The sequence below is a fragment of the Sorex fumeus genome, unplaced genomic scaffold (assembly GCF_029834395.1).
Source record: "Sorex fumeus unplaced genomic scaffold, SorFum_2.1 ptg000044l, whole genome shotgun sequence".
Lineage (NCBI taxonomy): Eukaryota > Metazoa > Chordata > Mammalia > Eulipotyphla > Soricidae > Sorex > Sorex fumeus.
Window position 1 is genome coordinate 15,189,384 of NW_026606101.1, and position 20,967 is coordinate 15,210,350.

General features: G+C 46.8%; 1 protein-coding gene across 1 annotated transcript in view; it reads left to right on the forward strand.

Moving 5' to 3' along the window:
* The first annotated feature begins 1,785 nt into the window (after positions 1-1,785).
* The window catches only part of LOC130030341 (proteasome inhibitor PI31 subunit), a 31,645-nt gene continuing 12,463 nt past the window's right edge, over positions 1,786-20,967 (forward strand). Inside the window, exons 1-4 of the mRNA XM_056121593.1 lie at positions 1,786-1,960; positions 4,943-5,095; positions 6,787-6,869; positions 17,965-18,150. Of these exons, the coding sequence (XP_055977568.1) occupies positions 1,832-1,960; positions 4,943-5,095; positions 6,787-6,869; positions 17,965-18,150 (551 nt within the window). The 5' untranslated portion in view covers positions 1,786-1,831. The remainder of the gene's footprint in view (positions 1,961-4,942; positions 5,096-6,786; positions 6,870-17,964; positions 18,151-20,967) is intronic.

The window sequence follows — 20,967 nt, forward strand, 5'->3', positions numbered from 1 at the left end:
GTGCTATCGCTCCATCTGGCATCTTTGGTACTGGGTTATCTTGTCTCACTCTCGTCTAAAACAATCATGAGGGGGGTGGGCTGGAGCGATAGCACAACGGGCAGGCCGTTTGCCTTGCACTAGGCCGACCCGGGTTTGATTCCCAGCATCTCATATGGTTCCCCAAGCACTGCCAGGAGTAATTCCTGAGTGCATGAGCCAGGAGTAACCCCTGAGCATCGCCAGGTGTGACCCCAAAAGCAAAGATAAATAAATAAAATTTTAAAAAATTATGAGGGATTCCATGGGGGGTTGGGGGACACCAACGCAGCCAGTTCATCTGGATCTGGCTCACAGTGGGCACTACAGGAGGACTCCTCTGAGTAGGAACCTTTGAGTAATACCTACCTGTTCATGGGAACCCAGTCTACAGCTTTAGTGAATGGTGGGTTGAATGAACTAGTCCACTGGGCGTTTCAACAACCAGGAAAGGTTTTGCCATCAGAAGGGACCCAGTAAGTGGAAGCAGGGGAGCTGGAAAGTATGCAGAATCTTAGCTGCTGAGTGTAGAACACTCTTAGGGAGAGAGAAAATGGAGTCCAGCAGTTGAGAGTCTGGTCCACTTGCCAGTGAGATGATGATGCATCATCTGAGATGGAAAACACTAAGTTTGTTTAGGTAGAAACGATAAGTGGATTTGAAGAAATTTGTCGAGGAAGGGAAGGGCAAATACAAGATTGAAACCGGTTCTTTTACAAAATTATTGTTCTGGTTGTAACATGGTTACAATCGTGTTAACATTCATGTTTTTGATGTACAAAGTTACTGGCACCTTCAGGACCACCCGAGTCTCCAGACCCTCCAGCATAGATTGAAATTTGATAGTGGATCCATCGTTCGGGGTAGCTTCAGTTCCCTGAGCTGGTGCTGTCATGGGCAAACAGAGGTCATCAAGGAACATCCCTCAGAATGGTTGATAGTGAGGTGAAGCGTGGGGCACAGGTTCTAGCGCACAATACGCACGTCCACGTTTTGTTGTAGGAGGCAGATTGTTGGGTCCCTGCACCGTGTCTGCTACTCCCAAGCTGCCAGTGGCATCTTGGTCACCTCCGTGCCTGTTCCACTCATCTGCACAATGGCTCGATCAATGCACCCCCCTTATAGGGATGGGTTGCGAGGATTGCGTAAAAGAATGCCAGCTGGGGGCTGGAGCAATAGCACAGCGGGTAGGGCGTTTGCCTTGCACGCGGCCAACTCGGGTTCGATTCCCAGCATCCCATATGGTCCCCTGAGCACCGCCAGGGGTAATTCCTGAGTGCTGAGCCAGGAGTAACCCCTGTGCATCGCCAGGTGTGACCCAAACCCCCCCCCCAAAAAGATAAGCATGCCAGCAAAGCACCTAGAGTCACGTGGCACACAGCGGGCACCGCACAAGTGCCAACCGTCGCGAGGAAAGGCTTCAGCCCCGTTGCCTAACCTCTTCCCCCACCCTGCGTACGGAGGGGGAGTCAGTGGCCCAGAGCAAGGCGCCCTTCCGGGCAGGCACCGATCCTGTCAGCCACAAAGATGCAGCTTCGGGGTCCGGCCCCATGCACCCCGCCCTCACCCCGCCAACGCCCCCGCCCCCACCCCCCAACCCTCCGGCGCCCGCGCGCGGCCCGCGGAACTGGCAGCGCGGAGCTCGGTTTCCCGCCGGACGCGAGGCGGCGCCGCGCCGGGAGCCACTTCCGGCAGCCGCGCCCCGCCCCCCGGGCGTCCCCGTTTCGGCCGCAGGTGGAGACGCCGCCGCGCCCCGAGGAGCAGCGCAGCCGAGTCGTCGGGCGCGGAGGGCGCCGGAGCGGCCGTGGCGGCCATGGCGGGCCTGGAGGTCCTGTACGCGTCGGCCGCGCCCTCGCTCAGCTGCGCGCAGGACGCGCTCGTCTGCTTCCTGCACTGGGAGCTGGTCACGCACGGCTACTCCGGCCTGGGCGCTGGCGAGCAGGTAGGCGCGAGGGACGCACACGCACACGGATGTGCACACGGGGACACACACAGACACACTCAGACACGCACACACACAGACACAGACACGCACATACACACACGCACGCAGACACGCACACACACGCACACAGACACGCACACACAGACATAGACGCACACAGACACACACACAGACACAAGCACACACCCAGACACACGCACACACAGACGTACTCAGACACAGACACGCATATACACACGCACAGACACACACAGACACGCAGACACAGCACACACGCACACAGACACACATGCACACACAGACACACACACAGACACACACGAAGAGACACACAGACACAAGCACAGACACACACGAACAGACTCAGACACAAGCACAGGCAAACACAGACACACACACATGCACACACAGACACACACAGACACACACGAACAGACACACAGACACACACGAACAGACACACAGACACAAGCACAGACACACGCACACAGACACACAAGCACACACACCCTGGGGGCTTTGTCTGAGTCCCCTGACACCTTAGGGACATCAGACTGGTATTGACATCGTCCAGGGAGGATCTGTCACCCCTTGCTGTAAACTATGCGCCCCTAAATTTTCAAAAACGTGCAGAGAGAATATGATGGTCCTTTTTTTTTTTTAATTGAATCACAGTGATCAACAAATTTACAAAGTTGTCATGAGTAGATTTGAGTCGTAATGTTCCAACATCCGTCCCTTCACCAGTGTACCTTGCCCACCACCAATGATCCCAGTTTCCCTCCTGCCCTCCACCCTCCACCCCATCCTGCCACTCTGGCTGCCCACTCATCCTCTTAGGGGAGCCCAGAAGTGAGGGGTGCCCCCTGGCAGTCTGCCCCTAGTGCTGATCATACCTGCCCTCCATGGGGACGGCATTTGTATTCCACTCTTGGCGGGGGGTGTGGGGTGTGTTTTTGCTTCTCCCTGTAGAGACCCCACGCAGAGGCGTCATTACTATTGTTTTATTTGGCGGGGGGTGGGAGGGGGGGCTCTCTGGCCGAGGCCAGGAGATTCTGCTGACCTAGAGTGTTTGTCAGACTGAAGATGTTTCTGTGGCCTGCTGCCACCTCCCGCCACCCTTTCAGAGGTGATAAGAGAGCATGGAAGGCGTCCTAGATGTCTACTTGGTCGTTTGACAATTAAACAGAAAAAAATAAATTTCTGCTTTTTCTCTTTGATGTTGTCTCCCTTGACACAGGGAAATTGTGTACATAGAGTATTACTAAAAGTAACAAAGCTATTGGCTTCATGAAAATTCTTGTGCTTAAATTGTTTCTTGAAGCTCAAACCAGCTTTTCAGCTCCTGGATGGGCTAGGTGGCCAGGGGACAAAGATGGCCATAGATTTGAGGTAGAGAATTGGGGTTTCTGCTGTTGGGGCCTAAGGGCTCTGTTTCCTTTGGATATGTTTCTGCGCCTAGGCCGTGGGATGGACTTGCAGCTGTTACACAGTGCCACCAGGCCCAGGTCTCTGTCAGAGGGACAGTCCTTACTTTCTTGGGGCTTGTCCAGCTGGCCTTGCTAATAAAAGCCCCCAGCAGTCGCCCATCTGGACCTCTGGATGCCAGGCCCATTCTGCCCTTGACTCACCAGGACCATGGGCACATGCAGCCCTCAGAGCCCTGTTTTTCATCAGAGGAGAGGTAGTTCAACTCCACAGCACGCTCGCTGGGCTGGCCAGTTTCCATCTGTAGCTCTCTGGAATGCCTGATACTGATGTTAGGGCCTAGAGGACTGATGGATACCGTGTTTGGCTGTTATCACCAGGGCCAGTGCCCCGCTGTCCCATCAGTCTCATCAGTCTGCCCTATATCAGAGCTGGTCTCAGCCTGGGAAACTCTGATTCCAGTGCAGTAGGAGCTTCACCTCCCAGGGCCCCCAGAAATGATGGGATAGTGAGCAGATCAAATTGGGGGGGTGGGGGTAGAGGGGCAGACAGACAAACAGAAGTGTCTGCCATAGAGGCAGGCTGGGGAGGATGGGTGGCAGGAGGGAAACTGGGGATGATGGTGGTGGGAAATGTGTGTGCACTGTGATGGGATGGGCATTGGAACATTGTATGACCTGAAATCCAATCACGAACAACTTTGTAACTGTGTATCTCACAGTGATTCGATAAAAATGGAGAGGGGGTAGATTATTACTGATTAAAAAAAATCCTGGTGGGTTGTCAGGAAGATAACTACACATTGCCCCCACCCCCCTACACAAATCTACCTTTAAACAAACAGCAGAAAGTGCCCCCAATTACATTGGAGGTCTCAGCTGCATCCCTGGATCATTCTGTACTCTGCCCCCACCTGGAGCAACACCCTGCTTCCAAAACTTTTGCAAATTTCCCAGGAACTTGTTGGGGGAGGAGAACAGTTTCTTTTTCCTACAAGTAGCATAGTGGTTGAATCAGTTTCACTTTTGTTTCTGTGGGTTTCATTTTGCTTCAGGTCTGTGAGTTTCCTTATCCTTAGCCAAGTCTTCACACAGGACGTTTAGAGTAGTGGGACCCCTCTCCCGCTGTGGAAAGAGGCGAGGCCTCAAACCTCTGTTCATCTCCCTAAGGGGGTGTTGCCCCCCAGCAACTTGATGATCCTCTTGCAAATTGCCCGAGTTCCTAGTAATGAAAAACGCAGTCTCAGAATCTCACGGTAGCCCTGAGGTGAGTGGCCTTGTTCTTGGCAGGAGAAGGTGCTTCTCTTTAGACCAAGGCTGCAGATTTCTTGACAGGTCCTACCCGGGGCTGTACTATAAAGCACTGTCTTTATACAGCTGTGAGGGAGGAGCACCAAAAGAGAGTTCAGGCCTGGCTCCCGCACCTCTAACTTGTTGTGTGGCTTTGGGTTCCTGCCTTCTGACCTCCACGCATCAAAGAAATGAGTACAAGGACAAGGGTCCTTGAGAGTTTTGTGTCCTGATCCTCCTTTCTACCCTACTGTCTCCTTAGCCAGGTCCCAGCGATAAGAAATCAGAACTTCTGCCTCCCGAGTGGAACAGCAACAAAGACCTGTATGTCCTCCGGTATGAGTCTAAGGATGGGTCCAAAAAACTCCTCCTGAAGGCTGTCACTGTGGAGAACAGCATGATCATCAACGTGCTGGTGAGGTGCTGGGCTCAGGGGCTGGCCTCTGGCAGTGGACGTTGGGCGCCTTTTTGAAATCCATAACCAGTGTGACTCTAGAACCTAAAATGCTTATAAAGTCCTTACTTGACCTGAGGTGAGAACCCTGAATAGTGGAATAGAGACTATTATAGAAAACATTTAAATAAAAAAAAAGCTGTGTGCTTAGAGATGCTGACCACCTAGTTTTGTAGAAGGGAGAAGGACTTTCCAATATGGGGACTGGTCAGATAACCACTCATGGGTAAATAAGGTCAGTCCGTTTTGTGGCAGACAGTAGGAGGGCATAAAGCTCAGTGCAGTCCTAGGGAACTGGCTCTTCTAGCTTTTCACTCGGCCTACGTGTATATTGCCTGGAAGGTTTGACATTTCATGCTTCCTGTGCTGGAAAGTTCTTTCCCCTCTGCCATTGGCCACCATACCCAGAGCACGCCTTTCTCTACTCTAGCCAGCTCGTCTCAAAAGTCCCATTCTCCTTGCCAGAAGAATCTACATTTTTATTTTCACCATCATTTTATTTTCCTGCCTGGTGCTTGCCACAATTTGCAGTTATATATTTACGCTTTGATAATGTTTATGTTCTGCCTATAAGCACCTTGAGGACCACTAATATTGTGCCCCTATTATTTATACGCATGCTAAAAGTGTCTGCCTGTACTGCATCTTGCTGTTCTCACTCAGTATGTTTTGGAGACTACATGGAGTGGTTGGGCTGGAATAATAGCACAGCAGGTAGGGCATTTGCCTTGCACGCAGCCAGCATGGCCGACCCGAGTTCGATTTCCTCCGCCCCTCTCGGAGAGCCTGACAAGCTACCGAGAGTATCGAGCCCGCACGGCAAAGCCTGGCAAGCGCCCCATGATGTATTTGATATGCCAAACACAGTAACAGTTGTCACAATGGAGATGTTACTGGGCCCGCTTGAGCAGTATGAACAACGGGAGGACAGGGACAGTGACAGTGACAGTGATGTGGTTATAAATATATCTTGCAGACTCTACTATGTGGTATTCTTTGGTACTATAATTTATTCATCTCTCTTTTGTTAACTATTTAGATTTATCTCCCTTTTATTAACTATTTAGATCCAATTTATTCATCTCCCTTTTATTAACTATTTAGGTCTTTAATCAGTGCATTCAGTTAGTTTACACAGATCGGTTTATTGAAAGAACCAGGATGGGTTGCGCATTGAATTGTTCAGATTTCTAGTCTGGTCTTCCAGAACAGTGCCTGCAACATGTCATGGAAACCACTGCTGCTGCCCCCGGGCATTAAGTACTGGGCCACCAGCCTGGTGCCCTTCCTCTGCGCTGCCAACACCATGCCTGCTGTCCCTGCTGCTTCCCTGTTTAGCTGATATCTGCCATCTGCCAGCTGGCTTCTCCTTGTCACCCACCTCCAAGTCAAAAGTTGTACTTCCATTTAGACTCTCAGTTATATTCATGTGCTTAAGCCTCAAAAGAGCTTAAGGGAATAAAGGGCGTTTTCTGGGCTTTGCTTGGAAAGGTGATTTCCCATGTCAGCACTGTTCCTAAGCTGTGATGTCTTGAAATGCATAGATATATTCAAGTTGAAGATTCGATTGTTACCGTTCTCCCCACACCCCCCCAACCCCCTTAGCCCAGAAATATTCCTGTTCTCTCATTTTTCTGTTTGCATTTTTCTAGGAATGTGGCTCACAGCAAGTGTCAGACTTGACCCTGAATTTGGATGATTATATTGATTCAGAACACCTGGGTGACTTCCACAGGTACTTCAAAGGGGGGGTGTTCCCAGGGGATGAGATGAGAGACCCAGTGGCCAGATAAAAGGACTAGGTGGAAATGTCCAGAAGAAGGTTTCTGGAAGATTCCTTTGTCTCCCAAACACTGACTTCTCAGTTCATATTTTATTTCTAACTGAAAGTTGTTCACTATTAATTGAAAGTGTTCTTCTCAGAGAAGACCTATAAAAGTTGCCTCAGGAAGTGAAGTGACTTGAGCCAGAAGCCCACCAGAGCAGCAGTGGTCGCAGAGTGTGAGGATGCGGGAGTCAGTGGTGGGATCAGAGAGCAGATTCCTGAAAAGGGGCCACCTTGCCCAGTCTCCTGTCCTCCTCAGGTTTGGTTCTTCAGAGCATCTCAAACCAAGTGCAATTCCCTATACGGCCATGGCCACATACGTGCCTGTGTCTGCACAGCCTCTTGTGGTCTGCCCTAAGTGATGCTTTTGGTGCAGTGGATGAACCCACTTAGGGTAGCCCCACATGCTTAGAGTAAGAATTAAGTGGTCATCCTTGTGGTGTGAGGGTGTGTTTCGTAAGAAACTGCCAGGCCTTTCTAAAGCAGTGCTACCATTTGTACGTTTACCAACAGTAAATGAGTTTCATCTCTCCATATTTTCCCGGGTATTTTGTGGTATGTGTTTTACAGATTTGGGGCATTCTAATCAGTGTGTAGTGACATCTCATTGTTTTAATTTATGGTTTTCTAATGATAGGATGTTGCGTTTCTGTGCTCATCTACTATATATATATATATATATATATATATATATATATATATATTGTTTGGTGGGCAGGGGGGTCTGCCTAGAGTTTTTGTTGAGCTTTAATAATATTTCGGTTAATAGTCCTGTACCCTCTTCGCAAATATATTTTCCTAATCTCTCCTAAAAGTTCTCATCTTAACCTTTCATTTGAATTAGCAACGCCAAAGAAAGATAGTTTGGGTTAGTGAGATACAAACTCTGGTTCCAATCGCCAGCACCACGTGTGGTCCCAGAGCACCACTGGAGGTCACGCCTGAGCACTGCCAGAGGAGGCCCAAAGCGAAAACCAGAAAAGGCTAGAGAAAATAGTTTGCAAAATTGTTAGTGACAACCCTTTCCTCCGCCTCTCTAGGAGAGCCCAGCAAGCTACCGAGAGTCACCCGTACGGCAAAGCCTGACAAGCTACCCGTGACATATTTGATATGCCAAACACAGTAACAAGTCTCACAGTGTTACTGGGTCCACTCGAGCAAATCGATAAACAATGGGAGGACAGTGACAGCGACCCTTATACCCATCACCTAGATTTATCCATTTTTATCATTTGATTAATTTTCCTATTTTTTTCATTTTGAATCATCAGAATTCTTTTCAGATTTTATGCGCCTTTACTTCTGACTTTCTGCTGTCCTCCTTGACCCTGTGTGAACAATGCCCTCATCACACAGGGAGGGTGAGTACATACATGCAGGTTACTGTGTGCAGCCCGGACTGTGACTGCCTTATTCATCACAGTGCTGTGCTTTGTAGCTCATCTCCGACTGTGAGTGTGCTGGTGTTTCCTCATCTATTCAAGGAGCACACATTGGCGTTTGTTTCCATGACTCTGTAATTGCATTTAGTATAAAAGTTCCCTAGAAGTGCTTTTGGTATTGGGCGTTTTTGAAGACTAAAGATTAGTCATTGTGTTGAACGTTCAGATAGTTTCCTCATCATCACTCTATTCAGGCTGAGCATTTTCAACAGGAGGACTTTGTAGGTGAATCTGTGTTTAATGTTATATCAGGCACTTGACTTTTGTCTCAGCATTGAATTTGTTCTGAGCTATCTCTTAGTTCTGACAGCGTCTGCCAGACTGCTACAGTAAAGACATTTGTTCGCACTTGGGTATAGCAAGTGATCTCATACTAGGAGACTTAATATTCTGCTTTCTTTATTCCTCCACCTTTCGAAGAAATAAATGAACCATTCTTTGATGCAGTGGTTTTTATCCGCTATTTATTATAATCCTTAGCAGAATCACTTGTCACTGTGATTATAATCTTCTTAGAACTTCAGGGGGTGCTCCCTGGTAGTGCTCAGAAAGTCTGGGGTGCCCACTGCTAATTCTTGACCAACCAGGCTGGCAATTCAGTGCAGGGGCCCAAGGCTGTGATGCCGGTTGGGCCCTACAATGCCCAAGATCACCTGGACCACACCCAGCGGTGCTGGGAGCTCTACAGAGCTGCACCCATTGTTGGTCAGGAGACTGTGTAGTGCTAGGAGTTGAACTTGGGTAGGGCACATGCCTAAGTTCTCTGATCATTTTATAATTATCATGGGACTCTAATCCTCTTTATTTCAGTTTCATCTTTCTTCTTTGGAGTGCCGTTGCCCAGTATCAAGACTCATGTTCATGGATTGATCCTAAAATAAACACACAGTTTCTTTTTTTTTCTTTTTTTAAAAAAATTTTTATTAGTGAAGCACCATGAGGTACAGTTGTAGACTTACAAATTTTTGTGCTTGGGTTTCAGTTATACAATGATCAAAATACCCACCCCTCCACCAGTGCCCATTTTCCACCACCACGGGTTCCAGTATCCCTCCCCCCATCCCACACTGCCTCTCTGGCAGGGAATTCCCTTTTGTTCTCTCTCTCCTTTTGGGTGTTGTGGTTTGCAAAAGAGGCGTTGAGTGGCATTCATGTTTGGTCTATAGTCTACTTTCAGGACACACATAGTTTCTTAACTACTTCATCAGGAACTCCCAAGAACAATGCTACTCAGTTCCAAAATTGATTTTTTTTTTTTTTGGTCCTTTGACTGTTTTACAGGGGGTGTTTTTAGTCAGAATTCTGCATTCAAAAGCCAGTTAGACTAATGCTGTTTTTCCATCAGTAGCAATGAAGTTACCTGTTTGATAATTGATGGGTCAGTTTAGTTCCACTTTATGCCATATTGGCGTTCTTTCCCCGGTGCTGTAAGGCTTTAGGAGCAAACTGGTATCTCTAAAATCAAGTTACTAAAGCTGCCTTGCAGCCCCTTGGGGTTCATTTATGTTAAGTTAGTGACCTTGAACCTGCTGCTTTCCTCTCAGATTTCCAAACCTCTTCTGCCCTTTCTCTGGCCACCCCCTGCATCTCCTGCCCTCATCCATGCAGCTCTCCTTGAGAATACATCTACTTTCCTACATGCTACCTTCCAGTTGATTTTCCACATAGCAGTCTTATAAAACATAGAAAAGATCATGTGAATAGCTTTGCTTGAGGCACTGAAGAGGAGGCAGTACAGTAAATAAGCCTTGCATGCTGCTGACCCTGATTCAGTTTTCAGCACAGAGCCAGGAGTAAGTTCAATGGGTGCAACCCCAAAACCAAAAGTAAAATGCTTTTTTTTTTTTTTCAGGAAAAAAAATCTTTTTTTAATAAATCACCATGAGGTACAGTTACAGACTTACAAACTTTCATGCTTACAATGATCGAGTACCCATCCCTCTACCAGTGCCCATTCTCCACCACCAATGTTCCCAGTAAATGCTTTAAATCATGGCTTGAAACCTCCCAGTCATGGCATCTCACACACATTAGAATGACTGCACGTGTTGGTGAGGAGTGAAAAAATTGGAATTGTCACAAGTAAGATCACATCCACTAAGGAAGGCAGTGCAGAGGTTACTCGGAAAATTACCCCTGTGATTTTGCAGTTTCATTCACATCTGGACATATGCCCAGGAGAATTGAAATCAGTGACTTCAAAAATACTTTGCACAGGGGCTGGAGCAATAGCACAATGGGTAGGGTGTGTGCCTTGCACGCAGCCGACCTACGTTGGATTCCCAGCATCCCATATGGTCCCCCGAGCACCGCCATAAGTAATTCCTGAGTGCATGAACCAGGAGTAACTCCTGTACATGGCTGGGTGTGACTCAAAAAGCAAAAAAAAAAAATTTGCACCTGTGCTCATAGAGTATTCTTTACAGGAGCCAATAATTGGCAGCAACCAAAATATCTATGAATAATACCTAGGACTGACGCTTGGATAAACAAAGCATGATGGAGATGAAATATTATTTAGCTTTAAAAGGGGAGGGGTGGGCCGGAGAGAGAGTACACAGGTTAAGGAATATGCCTTGCATGCAGCCGACCTGTTTGATCCCAGGTACCACGTCCTCTGACCTTCACACTGAAACAGGCCCAGCTGACTGGAATCACCAGGACAGGCCCCAAGCCTCCTGAGCATCACTTGGGAGACCCCAAAATATAAGTATATTTTAAAAATGGAAAGGAAGTGCTGACACAAGCGACAACAAGGTGACCCTATTCGCAGAAAGTACAGTGATGGCTGGGGCCTTGGCGAGTTAGGTCTTAGTTCCAGTTTCAAGATGAAGTGAGTTTTGGAGATGGTGGTGATCAAATAGTAGTGGAAATGGACTTTGTGCCTCTGAATGCTACACTCAGAGCTGGTTACATTGATATATTTAATGTGTATCTTACCACAGTTTAAAAAAAATTTAATTATCTAAAAAGAAACCCCAAATTCCTCTGTGAATGTTAGTTGTTTTAAAGTGAAGAGAGAACTCGGTGAGGCCTACAGCAAGTACCCCTCCTCGCCAGTCTGTGACGCACTTCCTCTGGTTCCTAGGACTCAGCCAGGGCCTGGATTCTTCTCCTGCCAGAGCCCCTTGCTCTGCTTAGAGTGCTCCTCTTATCACACCACTCTCCTAGTCTGCCTTCAGCTCTACTCAGATGTCGACTCACAGAGGAGCCTCCTGGTTTCAGAACCACCTTTCAGACACAGGTGTTTAGTGACAGACTGACTTGCCATCATTGCTCTCCTCCGAGCCTTTCTGGGAGGCCTGGGGTCTGGTCTGTATTTAAACAGGCTCCAAGGCACAAAGGGGTGGAGGACCTGACCTTGATGGAGCCGCTGCTCTGGCTGCCTCCAACACTAGGACCTTCACACTCCCCTTCCAGACTGAGGAAGACGATCTCTCTTGCCATCATCATTCTCGAATTCCAGGGAGTTAAATACCCAAAAGCTGTAGAAGAACCTAGGCCCTGTCTAGGCTGTCCGCACTCGTCAGAGCATTTACCAGGCAGTACCAAGAGAGAAAGGATGATGATTGTCTCCATTTATATTTCAGCACACGTGTCACTGGGTTGGAATGGGGGTAGGAGTGCAGGATTTACAACTATAAAACAAGAAATACAAGATACTGTCTCACCGTGTTCTGAAAACAAAATGAGATGTCCATGCTTAGTGCTGGGGCCAGTGCTTAATAAATATTCATAGGGGGAAGAAACTGATCACCAAGAATCGTCTCCATGGAAACAGACGCTGCAAAGATGGACTGTACCTCTGTCTCCTAAGCATCGGGGCCTCTTCCTCTCCACTCTGCCCACCTGCTTCTCGCCATGCTCCCCCCATCTGGCCCGACTTGTTGCCCTGGCATGTCTAGTCTGTTCTAGATAGGAAGTCCCGATTAGAGGAGGCACAGAAACATCTTCCTTTCTGCCAGCCCCATGCTGTGCTAGGGTGACAGAATGTCTTTTATGCTACCAAAATTACATTTTTCCTAAGGTTGAGAAATTAATGCAGGAACTTCTTTGGGACAAAGCAAATTTTTAAATCAGACCTGGCATGTAAACATATCAAGGGAAGATTGGAACTTTGCAGCTCTAGCATATGATTAAAGGGAAAGGAGGGTTTGTAATCACGACCTTTGCCCAGCAAAGTTCCTTCACAGAAGGAACAGAGTCCCCAGGGTTCTGCATTCTAAGTAGAAATGTGATCCTTGTGAGACTAGGTGGACCACTGGCCACTAGACAATATGGCAGGTGTTGTCATAGAACTCTTCTTTAGGATTGGTGTGTTAAAAAGTGTTTGCTATGGGGGCTGGAGAGATAGTACAGTGGATAAGGCCTACCCTTTCACACAGCTAATCCGGGCTTGATCCCCAGCATCCTATATAGTCCCCTGAGCACTACCAGGAGTGCCAGGAGTAATCCCTGAACATCACCAGGTGTGGCTTCGAAAACCAAAAAAATTAAGTAGCATTTGCTCTAGTGGAAAGTAGAGGGAAGGCAGGATACGGAAACCCCTGGCACCCCATTCACTTTCTCTCCTACCATCTGGACTCCTTTCTATATTAGAGAAACTACCAGGCTCAGTCCCCAGCACCTCAGGGAGTGATCCCTGAGCACCACCAGGTGGAAGGGAGGAAGGCAGGAAAGAGGGATCCATGTACAAGCGATATAGTTACTATGAACGCTCACCAGCAAATGGTGGAATCAAAATTGTTGATTTCATTTTGGTTACTGGTGCTGAGAATCTCTTCATGTGTGTTTTTGCCATATGTGTGTCATCTTTGGCAAAATGTTCACAACCTTTAACCTACTAGAAAATTGAATTGGTTGGTACCTTTTTACTGGTGTAGTTTTGACTTCCTTAAATATTTTAGGAGCAATTCCTTTACTAGGTGATGGTTTATTCTTTCTCCCTATAGTTTGGTTTTTCATTCTTTGTTGCTGTTGGGGGGGGGGGGCAGTTGCTAAGGCCCAGGTGTCCCCCACCAGTGAGTGTTGGTCGGCCAGACTGGTGTCAGTGCAAGGACTCGGTGCGATGCTGCTTAAGCCCTGACATCTTGGCACACAGGCTACACCTGGTGGTGCTCCAGGCCTCCCCTCTGGGGCTGTACCTGGTGGTGTTCAGGGGAACTTTGTGGTTCTGGGAATCGAATTCACTCCCTAACTGCTGTACTATCTTGCAGTACCTGTTTTTCTGGTTTTTGGTTTTTAGTTTTTTGGGGGTATATTTTTTCTCATTCTTCAACAGAGTCTTTTGCAAATTAAGTTTCTAATTTTGAGATAAATATTTTACCCTTTTTTTTATGGATTAAACTTATGTTGTTAAATGAAAGATCTTTGTTTATCCCAAGTTTCAAAAAATCTCTTTCTGAACATTTTATAATTTCGTGCTTTTATACTTAAATCTGGTCTACTTTAAGTTAATTTTTGTATATAGTATGAGGTTTTTCTTTTTTTTAAATTTACTTTATTGAATCACCATGAGCTTTCATGTTTGAGTTACAATCACACAGTGATCAAGCACCCACCAGTGTACATTCCTCACCACCAATATCCCCAGAATACTCCACCTTTCCCACCCTCCCACTGCCTCCCTGGCAGACAGTATTCCCCATAATTCCCCATACTTTCTCTCTACTTTTGGGCATTATGGTTTGCAATGCAGATAATGAGAGGTTATCAGGCTTGCTCCCTTAACTACTTTCAGCTCACATCTCTATGAGGTTTTTCTTGCCTATAGATAATCTATTTCCTTCAATGCCATTCTTTTCTTTCATTAAATTGCTTTTGCAAGTTGTTTAAAATCGGTCTTCTGTACTTGTGTAGGTCTGTTTCTGGATTTTCTTTTTCCATAATAGTTGTACCTGTCCCTCTGCAATCACAGTTTTAATTATTGTAGCTACATAGTAGATCTTAATATTGAGTAGAAAGGTTCCTCCCACGCAGTACTTCTTTGGCAGTGTTGTTTTAGCTATTTTGGCACTCTGTTTCTGTTTAAACTTAGCACTCTTATTTAAAGTTTGTCTATTTTTGTAAATGCCTCACTGGAATTTTAATAGAACTTTTATAAACTTACATAGGTCATTAAATCTATATTGTAGACCATTGACACTTTTACTATGAATGGGGTGAATCTCTCCATTTACATAGGTCTTGTTTAATTTCATCACCATTTTGTAATTTTTAGCACATGAGATCCTAAACTTCTTAAAATGTCTTTGGCAGGGAGAGGAGGTGAGAATAGTTGAGCCTATTGTCAGTTTTGATTTTGAGATGTTTGTTTGTGTACAGAAAATGGGACTCATGTGTTTTGAGCTTGTATTCTGTCACATTGTTGAGCCCTAATCTTGGTTAATGGGTGGATTTTGTTGTTTTTCTCGCCTTGTTTCAGTGGTTGAAAATTCCAGTATTATGAAAGCTGGGGAAGGGTCTCCTTTCCTGGTCCCAGGCTTATAGGCAGAGTGTTCTGTCTCTGTTAACTATATTGTTAGCTGTTGGCTGTTTGTGAAACTTGAGAAACCTTTCTCTTTGTTGAATCTTCAGCATCAGTTTATCATCTTGAATTTTGTCAAATGGTTTTCCAGTGCCAATTAATAAGATCTTCACATGCTTTTTCTTAGCAGTGTGGTTGCAGTGTACGTTTGTGAATATTGGGTCTTGTCTACCACAACACATCCTAAAATATACAATTCTTATAAAACTTGAAAAAAATTGAAGTTTATTTTTTTTTTTGCACCCAAGTTCATGGAAAATGCCAGTCTCAAGTTTTCATACTTTTTGTACTCTGTTTTAATATCAAGTAGTACTGACCTCACAAAACAACTTGGGAAAGTCTTCCTTCTCCTATTTTCTGGAAGTGACTGTAAATTGGTGCTAATTCTTCCTGAAATATGTGGTGGAATTCTTCACTAAGGTCAGATATGGGTGATTTATTTTATGGGTGCCAAAGTTAATTTAGTAGAACTGTGAGATCATTTTAGCTGAAATGTTTATGAGTCTTGAAGTCTTAAAAAGCTTGAAGAATTATTCTAAGAATTCTAAGTTGTTGAATTAAGTTTTTCTTCGTATTCTATTATCCTTTTAGTGGCTACTAACAAATTAGAAAGATCCCTTGAGTACGGATCTAATGTCTTCCCTCTTTTGGGGGCAAGGGACCAGTGCTCAGGGCCACATCTGGCTCTCTGCTCAAGGATCCACACCCAGCAGTGCTCTGGGGGCCATAGGTGGGGCCAGGGTTTGAACCAGGGCCAGGGCTACAGCCACATACTACACCTTGACCTCTGTAGGTCTCTCTGGCCCCTACTTCTCTTTTTTATTCACCTATCTTTCCAGGAGTTTATTCATGTTGCTCATTTTTGGAAAGAACCAACTGTTTGTTCCCTAATGTTTGCCTCTCTTTAAATACTTTTTTAAAATTCCCTTCCCATTAAAAATAATTTTTTAAATTATAGCACCGTGATTTATCCAGTTGTTGATAATATAGTCAGCTCAGGCATTACATTTTCCAACACCAATCTGACCATCAGCTGCCCTTCCCCCCACCAATATCCCCAGTTTCCCACCCACCTCCCCAGCCTGCCCCTTTGCAGGCACAGATGTATTTCGTATCATTTGTTACAACAGAAAATATAATTATCAAACCTTAGATCAATAAGAGTAAATTTGAGATCACTGTCAGATCTCACAATGGTGTGTTACTGTCTGAGGATCTGCTGTGCTGCGTGGTGCTAGTTGAGCCTCTGTCACTGTTTAGACTCATCGAGCTTGATGAGCTTCTGTGCAACCTTCCCATCAGATATGCTGTGATCACACTGGGCTGACAGTGCTATGAAACGTGAGGTGTCCAGGAGCTGTGGAGCTGGAGCAGTTTGGTGGCTTAGTAATTTGATGAGGTTCTGCTGTGGAGCTGGGACATTTCTATGTCATAGAGTGTAAGGTGTGGCTGTGGGCTGCTTTGTCTTCAGGCAGGAAGGGGAATCTGCCCATCCCATTCTGAGAAGACCCCAGAGTTCTCAGCCTGGACTAGTCTGTCTGGGAAGATTTCGTGGCATTGTTTTTTTTTTTTTTTTTGATGCTGATTTTTTGCTGGCAAGATGGCGGGTGTGGGCAGGGGCCACTGGGTTTTCCATTGGGGTTGATTCGGCACACCCCCATTCCAAGATTGCCCCCAGTTCAGCCCAAAGACTGGTCCCACCTATTCCTGCCCATTTTTTTAGTAGCTATTGGTGGTGTGATAATACACACCTTGCTCTCGTATTGTGCTCACCAGGGTTACAAACCTGGTTGAAATGCCCACATACCTGGTCGTGGTGCTTATAGTGTGTTTGTCAGAGTCCCACTAAACAGTTGAGGCCCCTAAGTCAGGGTCACGCTCACTGGCCTCACCAGGGTCACAGACCTTACTAGGCGCCTGCATGCTCCTGTCTCTGGTTTAGTTGGAAGACTCTTGTGGCAGAGAGGAGCACGGAACCATCTGCTCCAACAGAGGAACTGCTGGGCTGGTGTGTGTGCATGGTGGAGTGGGAGTGGGTGCTGGGGACATCGTGCACGAACCAGGCAGGCCCTCGTGGACTGGTTCTGATAGCCTTCTGCACATTATCCCTTTACATCTCAGTGCTTTGGGTTTAATTTACTCTCTTTCTCTGTTCTTAAGGTTAGGATTCTTATTTTTTTCCAATAAAAGCCTTTAGTACTATAAAGTTTCCTCTTGACACTGCTTTAGCTGTACCCACAAACTATTAATTTTTTTATTCTGTGATCTGTGACCTGTAGATTATCTGGGACTCTGTTGCTTCTATATAGATAGAAATTTTCTTTCTGTTTCGATCTGGTCAGAGAACATTCTTTGCATGACTTCAGTTTTACACATTGTGAGGTTTCCTTTTTCCACCCAGAACATGTGTCTCATTTTAAAATCCCAGGTTATCAGGAACCCTCAGGTTCTGCCCCTCCCTCCTCTCAGGTGCTGCAACACTCAGGTTCATTGCTTGTCCCTCACTGGCAGAGAAGAGACAAGCACAGCTGCCCAGGGACTTCTGGGCGGGTGACAGAATCTTGAGAGTGGGCCCCTTGGAGGCCTGCTGCCTAGCCCAGCACCCGCCGCCTCCTTCGTGGGTCAGAGAAGCTTCCATGGCTGTCCCTATGACACGGTGATGAACACACAATGCCCCTGCGGGCGGATGGGCTCAGGGGCAGAGGAGAGACCACTAGGTCCTGTGCCCCCACACCATCACCTCTCTCTAATGGGGTGCTAAACGAGGAGGGGCGACTCAGATGCCTAAGAAGCTCAGGCCCCAGCCTCGGAGACGACGCCGTGCTGTTGCCCCTGCCACCCGGGGCCGCCAGGCGGCCCGTTGCCACCGTTGCAGACAGTCCTCTCGCCGCACCAACAACTCCCACTGCCAACACCGCCATCAGTGCCGCCGCCCCTGCTGCTGCCCCTGCCACTGCCAACGCCGCCCCCACCCAAGTAATGCGTGCAAGGCTGCCAGGAAGGTGCCAGGAGCTGACACTGCATCTCCTTCCTACAGGGCCTACAAGAACAGCGAGGAACTTCGGTCCCGTATCACAACTGGAATCATCACACCTATCCATGAGTCCTGGGACAAGGCCAGTGTGAGCAGTCCCCACCGGGAGTTTCCCCCTGCCACTGCCAGAGAGGTGGACCCACTTCGGATTCACCCACACCACCCCCACACTGGCCGGCAGCCTCCCTGGTGAGTACGTGAGTACCGAGTCCCCATGAGCAGCCCGTGCTATTCAGCAGGATTCCAGCCAGGACCATCCGGCGTGGATGGTTGGTGCTTGCCCACCCCTCTCTGGCACTCCCGTGTGACACCAGAAGGTCCGGGTCTTCATCTTTGGAGACCTTGGTGGAGTGCCGAGTTCTTTTCCTCCATCCTGCCATCTTGCTGCTCAGCTTCTGAAGGCTGCCCACCCTTTCCAGAAGCCCCGTGTTGCCCCTGCCTCTGTGCAAGGGCTTTGCTTCTGGGCGGTGTGTGGTATTCTGAGGTTGCTGCCAAGATTTTCACGTTACTTGTCCCAGAGTGCACAGAAGCGCTAAGCCAGGCTTTGGAGAGCCATGACAAGGCGGAGAAGTCATTTCCCAGAGGGGGTACAGTCTCAGTCCCAGTGTCTTGCTCATTTCATTGACCCCCCCCCCCTTTGACAATTTCAGAGCTTTTCCAAAACAGCACAGGATATAAACAAGTCCTGTCTGCATTATTTCATTGTTTGCAGATTAGGGCGGCAGCAATAGAACTGGAGAATTCTGCTCTGAGGCAGGAACAAGGGCTAGGGAGACTTTAGTCTGTAGCTGAAAAGGCATTTCCCAATTTGGGGTCCACAGTGTGGTAGTCATGGCAGGGCTGGGGCAGGGAGGGTGGGCAGCTCTCTGGGGCCAGAATAAACATGCTCAAGTGTTCGCTGCCATTGTTGGTTCATTGTTTTGCAATTAGGTGACTTTGGTTAGCCAAAAAAAAAAAAAAAGAGGGAAATTTAATTATTGCCAAGTAATAATTGGTGAGTCTGGCAGTCTTCGAAAATACTGGGTCCTCTGGGGAAAGTGGAGACTTAAAAGATGAAGAACATTTTTTTTCCATCTGAAGGGAACCAGATATAAAATGGCTGCCCAGGTCACCAGAGACTAATAACTCAGTGCAAGCGGGGGTTCCAAGGTTCCTCACTCCCAGCACAGCCCCATGACTGCAACATGAGCAGAGTGTGGTAGTGAGATTTAAGGCTGTGCCCTGGGGGAAGCTTTTAGACCTGACACTTGTCTCCCCTCAGCTAGATTAGCCTCTAGGCTCTTTTCAGAACTACTGTGTGAAATCTCCTTTACTCTCTTGAAATGCAATCTATGACAACTCACCCAGGGTGGTTGTAAGGGGTTGGTTTAAAGTCCTAACTAGTATATATTGGAAATGAATGCTTCGTAAAAGATGGCACTCAGAAACATTGTCAGACATCTACACTTCTGAGTGAAAGTGTTTTGAAGTCAGCAGCGACAAGCTGGCATTTGGAGAAGTGGTGTGTCAGCAGTGTCCATGGTACCAGCAGTGCTGCTGTTGCCCGAGAAGGGTGTCCACACTGTACGTGGCACCAGCAGGACTTTGTTCTCCTGAGAAGGGTGTGCCACAGTGCACACGACACCAGCAGGGCTGTCACCTGAGAAGCTGTGCCACACTGCACACGGCACCAGCAGGGCTGCTGTTACCAACCTGACTTTTCTGAACTGGGGAGCAGTTCTCAGGAGCAAAGGGAAAAACAATAATAGACACTGTTCCCCTTTTTTGTTTTTTGTTTGGGGGCCACAATCAAGGGTTATTCCTGGCTTGCTAATCAGGAATGACTCCTAGTGGTACCCAGGGGACCAAATGGGGTGTTGAGAATCAAATCCAGGTTGGCCACATACAGGGCAAACGCCCTCCCTGCTGTACTATCGATCTGGCCCCCTAGACTGTTCCTCTAATCATAGCATAATTGCATTCCTGGAAACAAAACTTATATTAAACAGATTCTGAAATACTTTGTGTGTTTAGAAAAAATTATCTCAGACTCGGTTTATGTAGGCTTTACATCAGGAATGTCTAATAAGACTTCACAAAGTTGTATGAGATATAGGTCATTGCTATGAATTTTAAGAGCAGACACCACCCCTGACCTCTTCTGTAGCTGTTCTCCAGCCACTGTGACAAATGTCAGCTCCAGGAGCAAGACCCTGAGTCTGATCCATGGCACTGCATGGCCAGCCAAGCAACAGACCAATCTGTCAGACCCAATGCCACTAGGCTGACCTCATCAGGAGTGGTTCTTTGGGATTCTGCAGTGAAACAGGGCCCTGGACCTCCCTAAACTGGGAATCACAGGAGTCTAATTAAAGGGTTGTTTTTTTTTTTAAAAAAAGTTGGTTAAAGGGTTTAAAAAAAAAAAGTTGGGGAATAAGTAGAAAAATTAGAAATAACCATATTAAGACTTCTGCTAAACATTGTACCTAGGTACACATTGTCACTAGTTGCTAAAACAATTAGTCAGGAGATTGATGGGAAACTCTATCTGTAGTGGATTCATCAGACTGACATCACCTAACCCCATAGATCAACTTAACAAAGTGGGACAGCGAGACACTATCTCCAAATAGCAATAGTAAGTACACAAGAAACTGATCTAAACAGACTCATGGTGGTTTTAAAAGAAGCAGGAGGGATCAAACAGGTTAGACATACTTGAGGATGCATGTGTTCAGTCGAAGCAAAGAAATGAACAATTTTGCAGGGTAGGTTGGCCTAGGATTTTTTTTTCTTCCAGCAATAAATTCAGTGGCATGGAGAGGGAGTACTATTATTGAAATTGTGAGTCAAATCAAACTGTGTTTAGTTTACTTTCGATCTTGAATCAGACAAATTTTAAAAATCAAGATATTTGGGAAAATTAGAACCCTGGCTGGTTTTGTTAGGTGAAATAATTCCTGGTTTGTTACTAAAATTCCTGGTTGGTTAATATTTTGTTAGAAATACATATGCATATATGTGTGT